Here is a 22,673-nt window from a genome sequence, read left to right as displayed (position 1 = left end):
CTATCAATAAACCAGAGCTAACCAGAGCTATCAATAAACCAGAGTTATCAATAAACCAGAGCTAACAATAGACCAGAGCTAACAATAGACAAGCTAACAATAAAGAGCTAACCAGAGCTAACAATAAACCAGAGCTAACCAGAGCTATCAATAAATCAGAGCTAACAATAAACCAGAGCTATCAATAAACCAGAGCTAACCAGAGCTATCAATAAACTAGAGCTAACAATAAACCAGAGCTAACAATAAACCAGAGCTAACAATAAACCAGAGCTATCAATGAACCAGAGTATCAATGAACCAGAGCTAATCAGAGCTATCAATAAACCAGAGCTATCAATAAACCAGAGCTAACCAGAGCAATCAATAAACAGAGCTATCAATAAACCAGAGCTAAACCAGAGCTATCAATAAACTAGAGCTAACAATAAACCAGAGCTAAATCAGAGCTATCAATAAACCAGAGCTATCAATAAACCAGAGATATCAATAAACCAGAGTACCAATAAACCAGAGCTACAATAAACCAGAGCTAAACCGAGCTATCAATAAACCAGATCTAAACCAGAGCTATCAATAACCAGAGCTAAACCAGAGCTATCAATAAACCAGAGCTAATCAGAGCTATCAATAAACCAGAGCTATCAATAAACCAGAGCTAACCAGAGCTATCAATAAACCAGAGCTAACCAGAGCTATCAATAAACCAGAGCTAATAATAAACCAGAGCTATCAATAAACCAGAGCTAACCAGAGCTATCAATAAACCAGAGCTATTAATAAACCAGAGCTAACCAGAGCTTACAATAAACCAGAGCTAATCAGAGCTATCGATAAACCAGAGCTATCAATAAACCAGAGCTAACCAGAGCTATCAATAAACCGAGCTAACCAGAAGCTATCAATAAACCAGAGCTATCAATAAACCAGCGCTAACCAGACCTATCAATAAACCAGAGCTATCAATAAACCAGCGCTAATCAGAATATCAATAAACCAGTGCTAACCAGAGCTATCAATAAACCAGAGCTATTAATAAACCAGAGCTAACCAGAGCTTACAATAAACCAGAGCTAACCACAGCTATCAATAAACCAGAGCTATCAATAAACCAGAGCTAATCAGAGCTATCAATAAACCAGAGCTAATAATAAACCAGAAGCTATCAATAAACCAGCGCTAACCAGACCTATCAATAAACCTGAGCTAACCAGAGCTATCGATAAACCAGAGCTATCAATAAACCAGAGCTAATCAGAGCTATCAATAAACCAGAGCTATCAATAAACCAGAGCTAACCAGAGCTATCAATAAACCAGAGCCAACCAGAGCTATCAATAAACCATAGCTAATAATAAACCAGAGCTATCAATAAACCAGAGCTAACCAGAGCTATCAATAAACCAGAGTTATCAATAAACCAGCGCTAACCAGACCTATCAATAAACCTGAGCTAACCAGAGCTATCCAATAAAACCAGAAGCAACCAGACCTATCAATAAACCTGAGCTAACCAGAGCTATCAATAAACCAGAGCTATCAATAAACCAGCGCTAATCAGAGCTATCAATAAACCAGTGCTAATCAGAGCTATCAATAAACCAGCGCTAACCAGAGCCATCTATACATCTAGTTTCTTCTAGCTGGAATATCATCAGTTCTTTCTTGTTGAATAAATGCCACTTGCATTCATCTCTGTCGGAGGACCGAACAAAGCGTGACACATGAAGGGTAGGGGGACAGGAAGTGAGGAGGCCCCTACCTGAGTGGATTTCTCTTTAATGCACAAAGCATAGTGTACGTACATTCATTCATTCATTAATCTCAGCAGGGGGGACCCAATAAAACATGAAACATAGGGGACAGGAAGTGAGGGGGCACCTACCTGAGTCGATTTATCTTTCATGCATGAGGGGTAGTGCACATGGTGGTCGCGAGGCCACTGGCCAGTGAGGTAGGGGCCGGTGATGGTACCAAGGGAGGAAGTCCGCCGGATGGCTCCTGAGTTACGCACCTGCTGCTGGGGTTTGGACCGCTCTACTGGAGTGGGAGGGGGGAGACACATTTTAATTGAGGAGGCTCTCAAAAGGCAATGCCTGACCTAGTCCAATACTTTGTGTTTATAATCTATTAACAACTGATCAGAATACTATGCCAATCCACCTTCACATTCTGTACAGTCAGAAGCAATCCCCACAATCTCTGTTCTAGAGGCAATATGTGAGAATGCAGACTGAGACATGGTGTTGTTTTCAGAGACTGCAGGTTGACTTGGTTACCCTTGGAGCAGCCGAGAGCAGCCCAGCCTGTCCTCCCTCACGGTGAGGCAAAACCTGATAACAATACCTCACACATACCCGAGGATCTGGGTCAAGGGTTGTGTGCTTGTTCTAGCAACACTCTCTGGTGTGTGTGTTCGCATAAGATAGAAACAACAATATTTACACCCTCCTAACCCTGTGGCCTTGTATGGGGCTAGAATTTTAAAAAGCAAAAGGCTTCAACTCACAAGGTGCTAGCTAATATATAAGGCATTTAGCAAAGTTGACCAAACAGGCCATGTTTCTAAGAACAACATTCCAGTATGAAATGAAACAGACTTGTGCTGTGTACCGTAACACCTCTGATTTATGGAGGACTTGATCTATGCTGAAGTCTCTCAGAACTGGGAACTATTGAGTAAATGTTGATCTTTTTTTCCTGTGCTACAAAACCTCAATGTATGGCTATGATCGCAGGATTTGAGTGAAGCATTTGACATTTTTCAAAAGACCCAAGGACACCAGTGGTGTCCTCAAGTGTACTAGGTGGACTTAGGGCAGCGGGCTCCCTTACCCTGCCCCTGAGGTAACTGACAAGCCCTGTAGGCCTTAGTGGGATCAAAGCCCACTGACAAAAGGTACTGGGCAGGGTCACCTGGGGCAAATCCACTGGATTACAGGTAAACACTACTACATTCTGAGAGAGGTAATAATAAGGCCGTGGCTGTGATCTGACACACTGCCAAGCAGCAGTTTGCCGACCTGACACAGCTGAGGTCTGAAGAAGAACAGGAAGTAAGAAAGAGGAAATAATATGCTGAGGTCTTTTTGAAAGATGCTGCTTGTGTTTCATCTCAGAAAGCTAAATCAGCATGTCTGGCTTCAAGTCTTTTTCAGACTAAACACAAAAAGCACTGGGAAGCTTTAGAATTGTTGCATTTTAACACTAGGGCTGCAAAATGTATCTAATTCACATTCAAAAATCACAATTTTGACGTGTAATATCCATTTCGCAAGAGACCCATATCACATGCAAAATGTTGAAACTCCACTCAGCCGTGTGCAAAGTCAGTTTTTATGATACCCAAATCTTACAATACCATAGTAGTTTCATATGATACGACCAAATTTCTCAGATCTAAAATAACCAGCTGACGCTTCAACAAAGTACTGAGTAAAGGGTCTGAATACTTATGTAAATGTGCTATTTCAGGTTTTTTATTTTTCCATAATGGAAAAATAAAAAACCTGAAATAGCACATTTACATAAGTATTCAGACCCTTTACTCAGTACTTTGTTGAAGCACCTTTGGCAGCGATTACACCCTCCCTTGAGTCTTTTTAGGTATGACGCTACAAGCTTGACACACCTGTATTTGGGGAGTTTCTCCCATTCTTCTCTGCAGATACTCTCAAGGTCTGTCCGGTTGGATGGGGAGCATCGCTGCACAGCAATTTTCAGTTCTCTCCAGAGATGTTCGATCGGGTTCAAGTCCGGGCTCTGGCTCTGGCTGGGCCACTCAAGGACATTCAGAGATTTGTCCCGAAGCTTCTCCTGCTTGGCTGTGTGCTTAGGGGTGTTGTCCTGTTGGAAGATGAACCTTCGCCACAGTCTAAGGTCCTGAGCAGGTTTTCATCAAAGGATCTCTCTGTACTTTTCTCCATTCATCTTTCCCTCGATCTTGACTAGTCTCCCAGTCCCTGCCTCTGAACTTCCCCACAGCATGATGCTTCCACCATAGAGATGCCAGGTTTCCTCCAGACGTGATGCTTGGCATTCAGGCCAAAGAGTTCAATTTCAGTTTCATCAGACCAGAGAATCTTGTTTCTCATGGTCAGAGTCCTTTAGGTGCCTTTTGGCAAACTCCAAGTAGGCTGTCATGTGCCTTTTACTGAGGAGTGGCTTCCTTTTGGCCACTCTACCATACAGGCCTGGTTGGTGGAGTGCTGCAAAGACGGTTGTCCTTCTGGAAGGTTCTCCCATCTCCACAGAGGAACTCTGGAGCTCTGTCAGAGTGACCATCGGGTTCTTGGTCACCTCCCTGACCAAGGCCCTTATCCCCCGATTGCTCAGTTTGGCCGGGTGGCCAGCTCTAGGAAGAGTCTTGGTGGATCCAAACTTCTTCAATTTAAGAATGATGGAGGCCACTGTGTTCTTGGTTTTCACTCTGACATCCACTGTCAACTGTGGGACCTTATACAGACAGGTGTGTGCCTTTCCAAATCATGTCCAATCAATAGAATTTACCACAGCAAAATGTTGAGGCTTATAGCAAAAGGTCTGAATACTTATGTAAATAAGATTTGTTTTTCATTTTTTATAAATTTGCAAAAACAATGTTGCTTTGTCATTATGGGGTATTGTGTGTAGATTGATGAGGGGGAAAAATGTATTAAATCCATTTTAGAATAAGGCTGTAACGTAAAAAAAATGTGGAGTATTCAGACCCCTTCCCTAATGCACTGCATGTGCCGGTCCAATAATGTCCACTTCACTTTTATGCACATATCACGTGGCAGCTGTAATCAGCCAGCTGTAATCAGCCAGCTGTATCCCCTACCAGCTATCGCTCACCTGCTTCTCATCTGCTACTCAAATCAAAGTTTATTTGTCACATGCACCGAATACAACAGGTAACCTTGTAGTGAAATGCTTACTCTAACCAACAGTGCAATTTCCCCCCCCCCAAAAAAATATTAGGTGAACAATAAGTAAGTAAAATAAAAAAGGAAAAGGACAGTGAAAAATAACAGTCAAGGCTATGGACAGTAGAGAGGCTATATACAGGCACCGGTTAGTTGGGCTGATTGAGGTAGTATGTACATGTAGGTATGGTTAAAGTGACTATGCATATATGATAAACAGAGAGTAGCAGTAGCATAAAAGAAGGGTTTGCAGGACACAATGCAGATAGCCCGGGTAGCCAAAGTGCGGGACACCGGTTGGTCGGGCTAATTGAGGTAGTATGTACATGAATGTATAGTTAAAGTGACTATGCATATATGATAAACAGAGAGTAGCAGCAGCATAAAAGAGGGGTTGGGGGAGAGAGGGGGGGGCACACAATGCAAATAGTCCTGGTAGCCATTTGATTACTTGTTCAGGAGTCTTATGGATTGGGGGTAAAAACTGTTGAGAAGCCTTTTGGTCCTTGACTTGGTGCTCCGGTACCGCTTGTCATGCGGTAGTAGAGAAAACAGTCTATGACTAGGGTGGCTGAAGTCTTTGACAATTTTTAGGGCCTTCCTCTGACACCGCCTGGTATAGAGGTCCTGGATGGGAGGAAGCTTAGCCCCAGTGATGTACTGGGCCGTACGCACTACCCTCTGTAGTGCCTTGCGGTCAGAGGCTGAGCAGTTGCCGTACCAGGCAGTGATGCAACCAGCCAGGATACTCTTCCTGCACATCTATTCCTCCATCCCTCACCTGCTTCTCTCCTTCCACTCCTCCTGCACATCTATTCCTCCACTCACCTGCTTCTCTCCTTCTACTGCACATATATTCCTCCATCACTCACCTGCTTCTCTCTTTCCACTCCTCCTGTACACCTATCCCTCCATCACTCACCTGCTTATCTCCTTCCACTCCTCATGCACATCTATTCCTATATCAGTTTTTAAATCAGAATTGAACCGTGATGGCACGTGGGGATGTAGTCCCTGATGTGTCTTCTGTTACATTTTGTACATTTGATACATTGGAGCAGAGTGAGCAAAGTTTGATGCATTGTGTATTTCCTCACTGGTATACGAGCACAGGGCAGTCTGAGTAGGCTTTGCAAGTTTGCTGTCACTCATCAGTGCCAGAGAGGAAAAACAGCTTTGCAACAGGATTGTTTACAGCAAAGAAAACAACTTGTCTAGCTCAAACCGATTTTAAAAAATGACTCATATGACCAGAGATACCTTTTTTCTTCCATTTGATATAATTTCACAAACCATGTCACGAGTTGTTTTAAATTAATCCCGGGCCACTAGTTATTGGTTTGATAACAAACAACGTTGTTCAGTCATGTTACCTAGCTAGCTAACAACCTGGTAACTTGACAGTAGGTCTAGGCTAATTTCATTGGCCCAGGAAGAAAGGAAAAGGGTCTGCTACTCATGAGCTGTGCATCAAAGGGTAGGATTCATATAGGCATAATGTAGGCCGAAACTATATCCAACATGAATTTATTTCTGGTGCTCCTTAAATTTTGTTTGGTGCCTAACGTTTTTAAAGTTGGGAGCCGTGTGTTTGTGGGAGAGAGAGAGTATGGTGTGTGTGTTTATGAGAGTGAGGGAGAGAGAATCTGTGAGGAATGGTGGTAGAGTGTGTGTGTGTGCACGCGCTTACTGAAGAGTAAAGAATGTTTCATGCAGTGTTTTCCCCTTACTGCCACAATGAGATACAGATCATTCTGCATGTACAGCATATTCCTCCCTCCCATTCCAGCCAGATCACAGGTAGGCCTTTGCAAATAGGAGCAAATCAGCCWTTCTATGCAGTATCTATTATGCAGTGTAAAGTTAMATTCAATATGTGTTGTATTGAGTATGTATTGAGTATATATTGAGTGTGAATATCAGTGACAGGTTGTTTTGTGTAGCACATGCGCATAACATTTAGAAAACAGGAACAAGCGTCGGTGGGACAAGGCAAACAGGACGTCAGGCCACTCAGAATTCTGGTATCGCGATACTACTTGGTATCGTGATACTTGACCTGGTAACATTAGAAAAATGTTGGTATCATGACAACACTAGTTCAAAGGGTTCTCCTATGTGGACAGCCGGTTCTAGATAGAGAATAAGGGTGCTAAGAGTGTAGGCCTTCCTCACACCAGCTCTACAGCCCCAGGCTGTGTCTGTAACGGTTAGCCTAGTTACACTGTGACACATAGGAGATTATTTCTCATGATGAGGCTAGGTGGAACAGGTCTGAGCTCAAAACGGATCGAGTGTTCCACCGAGATGTGCAGGCTTCTCCTAGGGCTGGGTGGTATACCGTATTTTACTATACCGGAATTGATGCACGGACCGGTTTGGGTTTTTACTTTTCCTTCTATAACGGTTTGTTAAATGTGATCTGCCATGTGTAACGTCCATTTGTATAGTTTACTCCACTACTTGAGTCATCCCTCTCCGCTCTCTCTCTCTCCATGCCGCTTTCCACACAGATCTAGTCCCACCCTCTGTCACTCAAGGAGTATTTGTTGTTGCTTGACCACGAGACACTTTCGTTCAGTCTGCATGGTTAGTGCAGCACATGCAACAATGTTGATGACAACGATGTTGTTTCCACTTTGATCTTAATATAGATACACAAGCGTTCTATAATTACAAGATTAGCTTGTGTTTCTTACATCTGCAAACAGCTAGTTTGTATTTTCTTAGCAAGTTAAGTTAAATCGTATTAGCCACTAATGCTAATATCTAATTAGCTAACTAGCTAATAAATGTACTGAGTCAGAGGAAACATAGCTAGCTAATACAGCCTGATACCAGTGCTAGTGGAGGCCTAAATCAACATGTTGTTTGTGCAACCATATCTTCTAAATCAAAGAGGAATAAGCGAAGCATGAATATGTTGGCTACATGAATAAAGATTTCATGTAGCCAAAGATTATAGGGTCCCTTAGGAAACACTGAACATCCCTTTGGTTCCTACCCTGTCACAATAACTCGTCCATGGCATTTTAATTTGTTGTCATGTCAAACACAGCATTCAAAGGTATTTTTTATTATTATTATTAAATATATATTCTAACTATAGAAAATACATTATATTTCCATAAGTTCACTCAAGTGTTTTGATCTAAATCGCAATTGCAACATTTGGTTAAAAATAAGGCCTAGTATTTTTGCCCATATCGTGGCAGTGTGGAAATTATCTCAAATGAGTGCAGGAAATGCAGAAATTGATGCAAATTCAGGAAATTATTTTATTTTAGGTTAAAGTTTAATTGAACATATAAAACAATCAGAAAGGAGAAAGACCCATTTAAATCATTTATATATATATATATATATATATATTATATATATATATATATATATATATATATATATATATATATATATATATATATATATATATATATATATATATATATATATATATTTTTTTTTTTTTTTTTAATACCATATTGTGATATTTTGGCCATATCGCCCAGCTCTACTAGCAGGCCACAACATTAGGTCTACTGGACAGGCCTCTTCTACTCCATAGGCCTACAGCATTAGGTGTCTGCCTCCTGGCACAGACACATTTCCCTCCGTTTTTTCCCCACGTTCTGAGACCAGATGAGAGTGAGATGAGCATGACTCTGCCAGGAGCTGTCAAGGAGCAGTCCACTGGCACCATCACAGCACATTGCTTGCATGTGTCTTTGTGTGTCTGTGTGTATAAACATGAGTTTGTATGTGCTCTCTCATACCTAGGCCTTTACGTTACGTAGGCATTCAATGACAAACAAACTGCACCAACAACCTTAGGAAGTTCTTTCAGTCCAGCTCAGAACAAGGTTTGACCTTTTCCAAAAAGTGACATGGTATAGGGAAAACGCTATACAGAACTAAGACATGTTACCAGAAAGAGCCTAGAGAGCTGAAAACATCTGTCAGATACATGTTGTCTAAAACACGTCCTGTATTTTGTCATAGTTGGCTATACAAGCATTAATATCAACATTAGGGAACGAGAAAATCAAACAGCAGTTTGATAATATCTGATACAACGATGCGTAAATCCTAACACACAAGGGGTGGGGGGGGGGGGACTGTAAAGGAATGGATATATTTGCAAATGTTCTTCAAAGCTAGGCAGTGTGACACACTGTCATGCGGAAGGTTAGAAAACCAATGGCACTAGTCAGATAAAGACTAAACATATAAACTGAGCTCTTCAGGGGATCTTATCAAAATAAAGCCAACGGTTACGGTCAGGTTTCACAAGGTTTGGCCTAGAAGTAGAGAATTTAATGGAGGAAAGAGAGCCAACCAGACTGAACGCTGCTCTCACAATAGAAATGTAGTCAAATCTGTTTGGTTCCCATGCTCGGCCAACCTGCAGTCAGTTTTCAAAATAATAGTTAAACAGTGCTGGAAAATGTAGAACACGATACTATATAAAATAGGCCTACTATAAGTAATCATTTAAAATAAAATACAGTGCTAATCAGGGCTTACAACTAAATGAAGCCATGACAGTTACAAAGACTGTTCTAAGCCCAACACACTTTCTCCCCAGGCCATAGGCAAACACAAATTGCCATACCATAGCCTTTGACACACACATAAATGCACAGTGCAACCTTCCAGTTAACCCTAAGCTGCTGAACAATGGTGAGGCATGGACCAACTATGAATCAAATACACACTAAATGATTTAGATGAAGGTGATCGATGGCACTTACCAGGGGAACAAACAGAGAAAGGAACGGTGTTGACTGACAGAGAAACTCTCCCACATCACACCAGAACAATGTTTGACAGAACGCCTTACATATGGAACACCTATCCTAACAGGAACATGTCACAGGTTTAGGCCTAGGTTACAGAAACAACAGCTAAACCATGCAACAACCATCAGTCTCAGGTCATTTAATAACCCTAATATGGTTATGGCCTCCATTTCTATAGCATATTGACTACAGTATGACCATTCACAGGTTCACATTATGTGACCACTAACATAATAATGTGACTAAAACAACAACTAACCTAAACATTGAATGACTCAATGAAACTGGCCAAGATAACTTCTGAAATAAAGCTTTGATGATACTTGGAAATGATTGCCGATCTCTGGCCTATACATACAAACAAACTATAAAATCAGTGGCTCTGGATAAGAAGCTAAACTCAGCAAAACTACTATTTTGGAAACAGAACTTCCTGCCTCTACATTGAGAGCTCCCATCATCATGCCATCAAAAAATAAAGAAAAACACATATTCCCACTTTGGAACAATGCCCTGTGTGCATATGCTTTCCGTAAATATCAATGATTTCCAGCCAGACCAAAAATTCTAAATGGAAACAATGGAAAGAATAAGTTGAAATAGCCTAACATTTGGGTCTGGTCGCAGATACAAGCTTCTCTAGCCAAGATGTAAGCTTAGCCTTTGATGTAGAAACTAGGGGACACTTATTTGACAGTTGTGACAGAAAAGTATGGGATGATTCAAAATGAATAAATGTTGTAGATGAAATCACTCTCACTGTGTAGCCGAACAGCATTGAAAGATTTACGAAGGGGTTTAATAATATAATAATACATGCCACTTAGCAGACTCTGTTATCCAATGCCACCTGCAGTAGTGTGTGAATATATTTTGAGTGTGTGCAAGTGATCCCTGCAGGAATTTAACCCACGGTCTTTGTGTTGCCAGAGTTTGAATGCACAGCATTCACACAAGATACACAATCCCTCTCCATCTGCACAACTAACTCATTCATTCAACCCCTTACTATTTAAAGGCAACATGGACCCATATTGGAGTTTGGAAGAGAGACCGGTTGTGTTCACTGTTCAAGGTGATGAGGTCACCTATTAATCAGTCATAATAGCTCTCTCATTAAGTGTGGCTGACAGTTCAGCACAGGGTCACACAAGGACTGTCACTAGCAGAACAGGCTCTTTGCATGACAGATCCCTATAGAGCTGTCCAAAAGTAGTGCACTAGGTGCCATTTTGGAAGCCTGTGGCTCTGGTCAAAAGTAGCGCACTAGCTTAATATAGGACGTAGCTCACAGATTTGCATTATGGATACTTTCATCAGGAAGTAGATGGTTGTTGTGGTGTTGTGTTCCCTTAATGCCAAGCCTATTACAGGAAGCTGCCTTGACTTTGTTTTACAGCTTCAGGAGAGCATAGGACTGGCTAATTAACTGATGCGTCACACACACACACACTTTTCAGCATAGTTTACAACCCGCTCTCTCTGAAGTTATACCTAGAGAGAGTTCACAAGAAATCCCTTGTAGTTAATGACTTCAAGTGTCAAAAGGAACGTATATTAGATAACACCTACGTAAACATATTCACTGTCCCATTGTTCATAACTTGACATGAGGGGACATTTTCTATGGCACAGAACCCCCCCTACCTGAAGATAAAACGGTTCCATTTTCACCATTAAAGCCATTCATGCCAGAGTAACGTATTCTAAATCACTCCCAGCCTGCAGTCCTCTATAAGCCTGCTTTACAAGCAATATGCTTAAAGACCTGTAACCATAACGGCACAACTTTACAGCTTCACCACTTCTCGTCTCACGAATCCTCCTTTTGTACAACAAGGTATTGATTCTTCTATACATAATGTGATATGAGCCCAGATTCAATATGCTATGGAAATTCAAGCAGCAGATGTACTCTGCAGAACACCCCCACTCAAAATCAATGCCTCAACAGAACGCCCCTGTAGCAATGAGAGTTAGGCTTGTCTCTACTCCAACAGAGAACTGACAGTGTCAGCCAACTTCAAACAGATGGTTTTAAACACTTTCCTGTTATTTCTGGTTCATATAAGCTAGATTTCAACTAAAGGTGATTTGTTAATAGGGCCTTTTGAGTCACGATGAATGAGAATGAATGAGAATGTTGTGGGACCATCACTCTACAGGGGTTCACCAAGTCTAAGGTTCTGAGAGATGACATCACCATCATCATGCTTAAAGTTGCATTATACAGTAATTGCTCCACCATTTCCTGGTTGGTAAACATCTAGTTTGCTTAATTTCCGTTTATGTAACAAAATAAGCTAGTATAGTGTAAGAAATCATTGTACAATCTAAAACAGCTGTGAAGTATATTTTCCATAAGCAAAAAATATTGTTGTTTCAGCTGATGTACAAAACAGACACAAAAACAAAACGGGAAGAATAGAAATAACGCACATAGAACAGATCTACCGCTTCTTAGACTTGCTTTCAAGTAGAATGATAGTTCTTATAACTCACATTTCTATGTGATTTTGGTCAGTCGCCCAAAAAGTTACATATTGCCACTTTAAAAGGTAATGTGATGGAACGTCAGAATATGTCACCATGGCCTGAACACTTTCAGCAGCGACCAACCAGAGTGTGAGCAGGAAGGAATGAATAGCCTGTCTCCTAACAGACCTGCCTGTCACCCATTATCAAACAAACAACATTTATGCACAGACTAGTGCATGCTGCATAACCAACACACACAGGACCCAAGGCACTACCTCAATGCTAATGTAGGAACAGGATAGTGTTAATAGAGGAGTACTAATGACTGCATAGCACTTAGGGCTGCCAACAATCACTGCACAAGCGCAGCATTCTAACACAGAGGACATTAATATTATCAAATTACTATTTCATGTGGTTGTCACTTGTCATTATTTGGAGGAGACTAGAGCCTACATGTTTGACCTGACCTCGAATTCAAAATGACTACAGTACAGACGACAAACTGTTACATCTGAGATATCTAGCCTTTAGAATATCATATGCTTTCTATGAGATTGTATGATAAGATGGCTCATTTTGGGGGGCTTTTCCATTCTGTGCGCTGCAATGCAGAATGGGATTCAACCCAAGTCATGGGGCCACCTGTCCAATGCCCTGCACCTAAAATGTGCAGAACATCTGAGGTCACCAGTGACTTCTCCATATTGCATCCATCATCTCTGGCTTGACACAGAGTAAGGCCAAAGGTCAAGGCTTTCTAGGGGGTCTGAGTCATGGTATCCCATTGTCAAAGCAGTAGTACTACCAGCAGACAGTACTACCAGACCTGCAGAATTTGCATTGCACACCTGGGTACTGTATTCTATTGGGGTCACCTATTTTGAAAGAGGGTGAATAGAGACAGCATATTGTGGACCTGGTAGCTAGAGAAATGCATTGGAATACCCTGTCTCTACCTCTTCTAGAATCCATGCAATCATAAGTGCTGGGAAAGAATAGCACTCCAAAATAGCATTTCACCTCTTAGATGGATGTATTTATCTGTCAAATTTAGTACATTGTACTCTCCTGTAAGGTGTAAAATAACAATGCAGCTTTAGAAAAACTTATTTGCATCGAGCAGGAGCAGCACTTGCAATATAATTATCGTGTTAACGTCTCGAAATGCACTCGCTCCTGCTAGGCCTCAGTGTTGCCATAAGCGAAAGACCTTCCCTCAACTACGTAATTCTTTCCATTCCTTAGCGCCGGCAAACAAGCGTACATTTAACAAGATACCGAAATAAATGACTACGTCACACTAATCATGATTGGTATTTAGTTAATCATTTTAACATGTCCAATATGTGGTTGCCGTTGCCAGTATTCTAGAAATGTAACCCGTATTTAGCTTAACTGGCGCGCGCTGGCCTGGCGGTACAGTAACTGCATCATCACCATAATAATATAATAGCCACGGAGACATACATCGAAAGCCCAAAGCAATTGTTTGAAAATTAAACAACAGTTAATATGCATGTCTGCTTTCGAAGTATCCCTTTGATGCCATTTCATTATTTGAACATGACAACATTTGGCTACTGGGTCCATAATTATTCATACGAAATACGCAATAAATTACATCATTTTCAGGGTTAGTAAGGTATGTTATTTACTATTTCTGGATTGGCTTATAAACACACAATTTTGAGCAAAATAATGTTTGCGTGCTAGTGATGCTGATGCGTCTAGCAGAGACCCCCGATCTGACCCAATTAGCTTGCTAGTTATAGCAACATATTGCATATTTAGCTTTGGAAGCAATACATTATGGACACGCGGGTACTACTGCACCTTTGAAAACAGGCGAGTTCGGACACTGCTCAGGTGAGCCCTTGCTGTCCAGCGGCGATCGTCTTTGCCTTGCGACCAGCCTGCCCTCCACCGAGCCGTTTCCAACCGATTTCACGAGCAGCAGCTGCGTCGGACTGCCAGGACTGTTGCAACCGGACGTCGATGTCGGTCCTGTATTGCTCGCGACTGTGAATGAAGAGGAGCAGGAGCGGGTTGGGCTGTGCTGACTTCCACGCAAGAGCTGGTACGGCACCGTGGCACGAATAGGCTGCAGCCGGATCGTGGTGGTGTTGCAGTTGCTGCAGCCGGCTGGAGAGATGGTTGGGGAGCCGTCACCGCTGCGCTTGACCCTCTTTTGCTGCTGCTGGGTTGAATTGGTTGCTGATGATGCTGTCGACATGATGTTGATTGCCACAGTGCAACTCTTCCAGTTGAAAAACTTGCCAAAAATACAAAGTAGTCTTGAATAAAACTCAAGTTACCGGAAAGTATTTTCGTTGGCTTGCTCAAGTATATAAATGTGACATAACAAAGCAAGTTGGTAACTTTCTCCAAAAAGTTAGCTGGAACATTTGTTTTTGTAAAAGTCTAGTTGAGAGTAAACTGCTTAACTACCTACATTTTTCGCACTTTTTCTGCTACTTGTCATTTTTTAAGTGTTCGAACAAGTATGGATTCTCGAAAAACTCTCAATTAAACATCTTCATATTGAACAAAAACGACTTAAACCACGAACTTTACTTAAAAAATCGCAATCACAACATAGCTAGCTAGTTTTGTCTCAATGTTGTCTGTTTTGCAAAACGCAACCCCTTTCTTGTGTTCCTCCTCTGTCAAAACTACTGGTTGACGGATCAGGGCGTGGCAAAATCACTCACTGTAAAGCTCTGATTGGCCAATATAATACTGTAAGGTCGAGGTCATTGGCCAAATTCTAAGCATCCACCAATCGATTCATTGAAGTTTGCTGAAGATTCAACGTAGACTGCTCTCGAGATAGCGTAAAAAAAATATGTATTTAACCTTTAACTAGGCAAGTCAGTTAAGAACAAATTCTTATTTACAATGACGGCCTACCCCGGATAAACCCTAACCACCCTTGGCCAATTGTGCGCGGCCCTATGGGACTCCTAATCACGGCCGGTTGTGGTACAGCCTGGAATCAAACCAGGGTCTGTAGTGACACCTCTAGCACTGAGATGCAGTACCTTAGACCGCCCTGAGTGGCGCAGAGTTAAATCTCAGAGAAATGGGTTGTGCAGAATATTCAGTAAAAAAGAAAGGTCATCTGGGTTTCTGTTGACAACTGCACTGTTGCCATAATGCCGAGTGAAAAACAACTGGGAACTCTGCGTCTGCTAAATGACTTAAATGTAAATGTAAAAATATGAGGTCAAATCATGACGTCAGTGATCTTCAAGTCAGAAAGTCGGAGCTCTAGAAAGACGCAGAGTTCCCGAGTTGGATGACCAATCAAATCGATTTTTCCCCACGCGGCTTTAGACCAGTCATCTTCATGGCATTGACAAGTTTGAGTATATTGAAACAACCACTGCACAGTTTAAATATTAAACTATTGTATCTAGATCCTTCCTAAAAATCCACATATTGCTGTTCAAACATATTTATTACAGTAGTAAACTTGCACCATATGTATTTTCCCTACCAACAAGATAAGAATCATTATAGTAGAGTGGCCAGTTTACATATTTTTTAATAGTCTGCTTTTGTACATTCAAACAAATACGATTATGTATAGCTGATTCACAATCAAATTCATATACAATGAAAACACAAAGAGGATACAGAAGCAAAATAAAAGGCATTGGACAAGGACTGAAAAGGAAGTAAAGCTGAAGACAGGATTCAGAATAAGGGGGTGTAAACTTGGCAGATATACCACAAGGTAAAATGGTTTGCTTTTAAAGTGGCATTCAAACTTCTTCAGAGGTAGGCACATTTTCAAAGAACACACAACTGCATGTTCAGAGATTTACCGGATGTACTATTGCATGTAACATCCTCCATAACTCTTAATAACAATTTGAAGTTACAGTACTTGCCATGTTGAGGAGTAGTGAAGTACTGTACATGTAGTTCAACTAGTGATTTAATAACATTTTTGCAGTAGCTTGGTGGTAATTGAACTAAATTCAAATCAAGGTAGTGTTTTCAGTAGCTAAGTACTTTTTTGCCATTTAGTGGTGTGGCTAACTACTGGAACTACATTCTACTACTCTTTTCCAAAAATAAAATATGGGTGAAATAGGCAATCATCTTTCTTTTTCAGCATCGGACCGTCCAAATTCTCACTTGAATTTTGTTGTTGTGATTAATTGGATAAATTACATATTAGTTTAACATCTGACTACAGAGTGATCTGTTCTTGCAAATTGTTGTCTATGGCATTTCAGATCTACATATGATAAAGGACTTTGGAAGTAGTGAACTACTTTTCAAAGAAACTTTAGTTAAATATATAGTTTACGGGTAGCTTAACTTCTTCCAGTGTGAAGTAAACTATATTTTCAAAGTAGCTTCCCCAACACTGAGTACATGATATCAGGATAATGTGCAAATACTTGGCTGATGGTCAGGTACTAGCATTATGAAAACAGAAGCAGGTAAGTAGGGCAGATAGCATGTAAAACATATCCTCTAACCCAATATGACATATAGTGCATTCAGAAAGTATTCAGACCCCTTCACATTTACTTATGTTACAGCCTTATTCTAAAATGGATTAAATGCATTTTTTCCCTCAATCTACACACAATACCCCATCATGTCAAAGCGAAACAGGTTGAGACATTTTTGCTAATTTACAAAAACTTAAACACTGAAATACCTTATTTACATAAGTATTCAGACCCTTTGCTATGAGATTTGAAATTGAGCTCTGGTGTATCCTGTTTCCTTTTATCATCCTTGAGCTGTTTCTACAACTTGATTGGAGTCCACCTGTGGTAAATTCAATTGATTGGACATGATTTGGAAAGGCACACACCTGTCTATATAAGGTCCCACAGTTGACAGTGCATGTCAGAGCGAAAACCAAGCCATGAGGTCGCAGGAACTGTCTGTAGAACTCCGAGACATTATTGTGTTGAGGCACAGATCTGGGGAAGGGTACCAAAAAATGTCTGCAGCATTGAAAATCCCCAAGAACAGTGGCCTCCATCATTCTTAAATGGAAGAAGTTTGGAATTAACCAAAAGACTCTTCCTAGAGCTGACCGCCCAGCCAAACTGAGCAATTGGGGGATAAGGGCCTTGGTCAGGGAGGTGACCAAGAACCCGATGGTCACTCTGACAGAGCTCCAGAATTCCTCTGTGGAGATGGGAGAACCTTCCAGAAGGACAACCATCTCTGCAGCACTCCACCAATCAGGTCTTTATAGTAGAGTGGCCAAAAGGAAGCCAATCCTCAGTAAAAAAGGCACATAACAGCCTACTTGGAGTTTGCCAAAAGCACCTAAAAGACTCTCAGACCATGAGAAACAAGATTCTCTGGTCTGATGAAACCAACTCTTTTGCCTGAATGCCAAGCGTCAAGTCTGTAAGAAACCTGGAACCATCTCTACAGTGAAGCATGGTGGTGGCAGCGTCATGCTGTGGGGATGTTTTTCAGCTGGAGGGACTGGGAGACTAGTTAGGATCGAGAGAAAGATGAACAGAGCAAAGTACAGAGATCCTTCATGCAAACCTGCCACAGAATTCTCAGGACCTCAGACTGGGGCGAAGGTTCACATTCCAACAGGACAACGACCCTAAGCACTCAGCCAAGACAACGCAGGAGTGGCTTCGGGACAAGTCTTTGAATGACCTTTGAATGACCTTTGAATGACCCAGCCAGAGCCCAGACTTGAACCTGATCGAGCATCTCAGGAGAGACCTGAAAATATCTGTGCAGTGATGCTCCCCATCCAACCTGACAGAGCTTGAGAGGATCTGCAGAGAATGGGAGAAACTCCCCAAATACAGGTGTGCCAAGCTTGTAGCGTCATAACCAAGAAGACTTGAGGCTGTAATCACCGCCAAAGGTGCTTCAACAAAGTACTGAGTAAAGGGTCTGAAGACTTATGTAAATGTAATAGTTTTTCATTATAGGGTATTGTGTGTAGATTGAGGGTAAAAAACGATTTAATTACTTTTAGAATAAGGATGTAACGTAACAAAATTTGAAAAAAGTCAAGGGGTCTGAATACTTTCCGAATGCACTGTATTTCCTATATACCAGCTACTACTAATAAAAACACAGTACTCATGCTTTTACAGGTCAACCATCTTTAGAGAAAACCCCTCAGTTAAAAATGACAAGATAAATGAAAACAATGTATTGTTAATAGCAAACATGCACAACAACCACAAATTAACCACACCGTAACTAAACCCCCAAAATACATCCAAGTAAACCAAACAAACTAAGTTACTCAAACTCAAATTGTAGCCTTCCACGCCGGTGAATAATAAAAAATAAAAAAAATGCTATGTTAGGTCAGTGATTGAATTACAAAGAGAGGAAGAGGCCTGGGGAAATCCACATTATCATTTAACACAGACAGATATAAATACACTTTGTTTCCAGGTATGCACAGCAAAGGATTGTCCAGAAAGGGTAAATCACAAATATTTCATAATGTATGCAGTAGTAAGGCTGTGATTACACATGCAGCTCAATTCAGATTTTCTTGCACAATTAATGGCAAAAGAACTGATCAAAAAAAGAATAATTTGGCTGCGTGTGTAAATGCAGCCTCTATGGATGATTTCACATGTGGAATACCACTACATTGCACTGAAAATAACAGCAACTTATGAGCCATCTTTTCAGGTTCTTGAGTGGTTGTCTTAGGAGTTAACTCATAAGGAGTTTACTTCAAATAATAGTCCTAAAAAGTATTTTAACTAAATATAATTGGTATTTTCTTGCCCTCTCACATTTGTACAGCAGTCAGAGGTAACTGAACATATGTGTGTTCACAAGATAATTTGTTCACCAGTGTGCAATGAATACAGTATACATGACAGGATACCTGGACACACTGTCAAATCTAAACTGTGCCATGAAGACTGGAGGAAACTTGGTTTGTTCAGAATAAATAACAATAAATACAGCGTTTGGGAAGTTACAACACATGATGCGTTCATTAGAGCAATGCTGATGATGATCAAAAGAGAAAGGCCACATAAGAGTCACCATATCAAGTGAGTCCTGATAATACATGTTGAAAAATAGGGGATATATATCCTTACATTTTAAAATAGATCAAAAAGCTACATAGTTCCTCAATAGAAATGCTCATGCTACACAAACGTTTTTTCAAATGTCTTGTTAAAGAGTTCATAACTTCATTGGCAAAAGTGAGGACACAGAGAAAAAAAAATAGTAACCAGATAAAGAATAATACGTGTAATTTCCTTTATAAGATTTGAAAACGATCTGAAATCTGTCTCATACGTACATTAGTGCAAACCCAAAGGTCAATCAGTGACTTCTAAACTAACAGCAGCAACAGGTGAATCTACAGACCCAGACACTGTTCAAATGAAACAAAGTTATGATGAAGCATGCCTATCAGACATGAAGCTAGCTCTCTTCTGATACACACAGTTCTTAAAACAGTGAACCAGCACTACTATGACATGCACATCAGAAAGTGATTCGCCTTGAACTAGTAGTCTACAATCTTAATGGTAGAACTCTGCGTACCCATCTACCTACATACTGTGTGTAACATACATCACTGCCGGCAGGTGCAGTTTTGACCCCACCTGACTCACACCTGTTTTCTAACTCTGATCATCACCATAACCAGGTTTACCATTAATTATAGTACTACCATTCTCAGACAGAGCCTATAGAACTGAAACTAAACCTGAATGGTAACGAGCCAAGACAGTCCAAGGTTGTGTTCAGTAGGGCAAACGTAGCTAAACACTTTGGAAAGGAAAACAAACATGTGTCTTTCTTATTGGACAAGCCCAGGTAATCCCACCTTGTTTCAGTACGTTTTCATCTGTTTGCTGCCCAATGAACACGACCCAGGGTTGACATAGTGCTGGTATTGGAGGGGAGGTTGACAGATCAAAAGGCCAGCGGTCATAGTCAGCAAGTAGACTATCTACAGGTCAATGGTCACAGAGCACAGAGTTCTCCAGAGTGAAGTCGTAGGTGAAGGAGGCCAGGTTGTGATTGATGTCTTGGGGGGACATCAGCATCTCAGAGAAGAGGAGGAACCCAGGACCCCCTGTCTGCATGGCCAAAACATGGGGGGCCAGGGTGAATGGGACATCTCCTAGGAGGTCTGGGAGAGACAGGGCTGCCTCCACTATGGGCGCGGGGAGCTTCCACATAGGCCCTGGTGATGGGGCGATCACTGAAGGTGGAGCAGGGGCTAGAGAGTGGTGGGCCTGGGTAGGTGTCGTACTGGAGGACTAAGGAGAAGAGGTGAGAAAATATCCACCTTCAGACATTGCATTTAGAAACAAGTGTAGGCTACACAATAAAAAAAGGAACACTTAACGTGGCTAACTTTTGTCAAACATGAAAACAGATTGATGCCGATGAGGTTTCAGAACTCGGCAAAATCCATGGGAGGAAGTCACTAGGGTGCTGTCCCAAACCGTAACCTTAGCAACTAAACTAGCGTACCAGTAAGTGTACTACTAAACACAAGCAAGTGTCACACAATACAATTATTCTTGCCTGTCTACCATGATATTAAACCGGCCTACTATTTGTACTCTTCAATTGACTCATTTGATTCAAAAGGATTTGGTGTACACATAAAGTGCTAGATTGGAGACTTAAGCAGTGCTTCGGGCCTTGGAATAAAAGCTTAAATGCAGAGAAGATGTTACAGGAAATGCCTTATTCCTCTTCAATTAAGAGAGCATTCGGTTGGGACATAACCACGGAAACATCCTTAAAAAAAAGTCTGAGTGTTTGTTCTCTCAAACACGGTGGTGCCAAGGACTCACCTGGGAGCATGATCAGCAAGCAGTGTGTGGTGCTTTCCTTTTTCATGACTTCTAGAACTTCACAGATAAAGTACCGTTGCATCTTAACCACTAATTACCTGTGTAATAACCAATACAGAACACTGTAGGTAGTGGTCCTGCCATCCGGCCCTCCTTATTTTTCATATATTGCCCATAACACAGGTGAGTGTGTGAAGCAGGACAGGTTTATATTGGTGTAGGTAGGTGTTTGTACATCATGTAGGTGCAGGGTGCGCAACATGGGGGCAAAGCACTGTAGATAACACTCATTGAATGGGAGCAGAGCTGCAGTGCCATGTCACCATATGCAGCTTACGCTTCAACACACACACACACACACACACACACACACACACACACACACACACACACACACACACACACACACACACACACACACACACACACACACACACATTCTGCCATTGACATATTGGCCTTGATTAAACCCATAATAATCACCACAGGCGACTTCAAGGACTAGCAGGACCAACCAGATCAAACAGAGAACTAGCAGCAACACAATAGAGCTCTTCTACAGCCACCATATGTCCAGACTTCAGTCCAGACCCAGTGTAGCAGGCATGGAGCGTGCTGAATGGCAGTGGCATGTGATGGTCCTCAAGTCTCTCTGTGTGTGTGTGTGTGTGTGTGCGCAGGATCACACCCATGCCACTCAGCATCTGTCGCCAACACAGCAGCAGCAGACTGTAGGCAGACTATATGAAGGCAGGATGAGACAGTCAGTAAGTCTCACTGCTGTCTGTTTAAGTCTACAACAGTTGTGTTTCCTGGTACTGAGGACAGCATTTGCGAAACGAACCACTTGGCAGTTTTGAGTAACATCATCCAGGTTGGGTCCTAAATGACACTCCATCAGCCTTTCTCCTACATAGTGTTCTAGTTTAAACCAGAGCCCATAAAGAGTGTTATACTGCATGTTCTGCATAGCGCTGCCCTCTAGTTATAAAAGACAATCACCTTTGATGGTTGCACAATAACGTTACATGATGGTTTGCCGACGTTCGCGTTCTGGATCTTCTTCCTCTGTTCGTCCAGAGTTTCTCCTGGAGAGGAAAAAAAAAGAAAGATATTCTGTCATTATACACCACGGGCCTAGGCCTGGATTCTTCATCAACATACATGTGCACGAGACCCACGACTAGCCCCATCTACAATGGCCTACTTGCCCTGTGGTCTTCATAACAGAAGTCATTAGCCTCTTTGGTGTATTTTTTCCTTCTTCGGGAAAAGCAGGTCAAGTGTGTGATTAGATGTGGTTTAACGAGTGGAGTGGCATTCTGATCACATTAATGGATTACACAGCATTAACAAAGTTAGTAACACAGTAATACTGTTCCACAGAGCACTATGTGGACCAGAGCATGCCTGCAGCTCTCTCTGGTGTAATCTAGCCTGTGTTCCCAACCCCATTCCTCTCTCTGGTGTAGCCTGTGTTCCCAACCCCATTCCTCTCTCTGGTGTAGCCTAGCCTGTGTTCCCAACCCCATTCCTCTCTCTCTGGTGTAATCTAGCCTGTGTTCCCAACCCCATTCCTCTCTCTGGTATAACCTAGCCTATGTTCCCAGCCCCATTCCTCTCTCTGGTGTAATCTAGCCTGTGTTCCCAACCCCATTCCTCTCTCTGGT

At 41.6% G+C, this 22,673-nt stretch overlaps 2 protein-coding genes across 8 annotated transcripts in view; both read right to left on the bottom strand.

Annotated features, from left to right (window-relative positions):
- The window catches only part of LOC111955824 (glucocorticoid-induced transcript 1 protein-like), a 45,504-nt gene extending 30,661 nt beyond the window's left edge, over positions 1–14,843 (bottom strand). For 2 of the 3 annotated variants that reach the window (XM_023976146.2, XM_023976147.1), the window contains exons 1-2: positions 14,021–14,843; positions 1,886–2,040 (exon numbers count right to left, since the gene is read on the bottom strand). In XM_023976146.2, coding sequence (XP_023831914.1) covers positions 1,886–2,040; positions 14,021–14,420 — 555 coding nt within the window. In that variant the 5' untranslated portion in view covers positions 14,421–14,843. The remainder of the gene's footprint in view (positions 1–1,885; positions 2,041–14,020) is intronic. The other variant, XM_023976148.2, reaches the window with a different exon arrangement.
- Positions 14,844–15,718: 875 nt separating this feature from the next.
- The window catches only part of LOC139023413 (UBAP1-MVB12-associated (UMA)-domain containing protein 1-like), a 17,438-nt gene continuing 10,483 nt past the window's right edge, over positions 15,719–22,673 (bottom strand). For all 5 annotated transcript variants that reach the window (XM_070436514.1, XM_070436513.1, XM_070436516.1 and 2 more), the window contains 2 exons: positions 22,006–22,091; positions 15,719–20,457 (listed from right to left, as the gene is read on the bottom strand). In XM_070436514.1, coding sequence (XP_070292615.1) covers positions 20,152–20,457; positions 22,006–22,091 — 392 coding nt within the window. In that variant the 3' untranslated portion in view covers positions 15,719–20,151. The remainder of the gene's footprint in view (positions 20,458–22,005; positions 22,092–22,673) is intronic.

Source organism: Salvelinus sp. IW2-2015, linkage group LG31 (assembly GCF_002910315.2).
Source record: "Salvelinus sp. IW2-2015 linkage group LG31, ASM291031v2, whole genome shotgun sequence".
Taxonomy (NCBI): Eukaryota; Metazoa; Chordata; class Actinopteri; order Salmoniformes; family Salmonidae; genus Salvelinus; species Salvelinus sp. IW2-2015.
The sequence above is the reverse complement of the archived record's forward strand: the minus strand, read 5'-3'. Positions and strand labels throughout refer to the sequence as shown.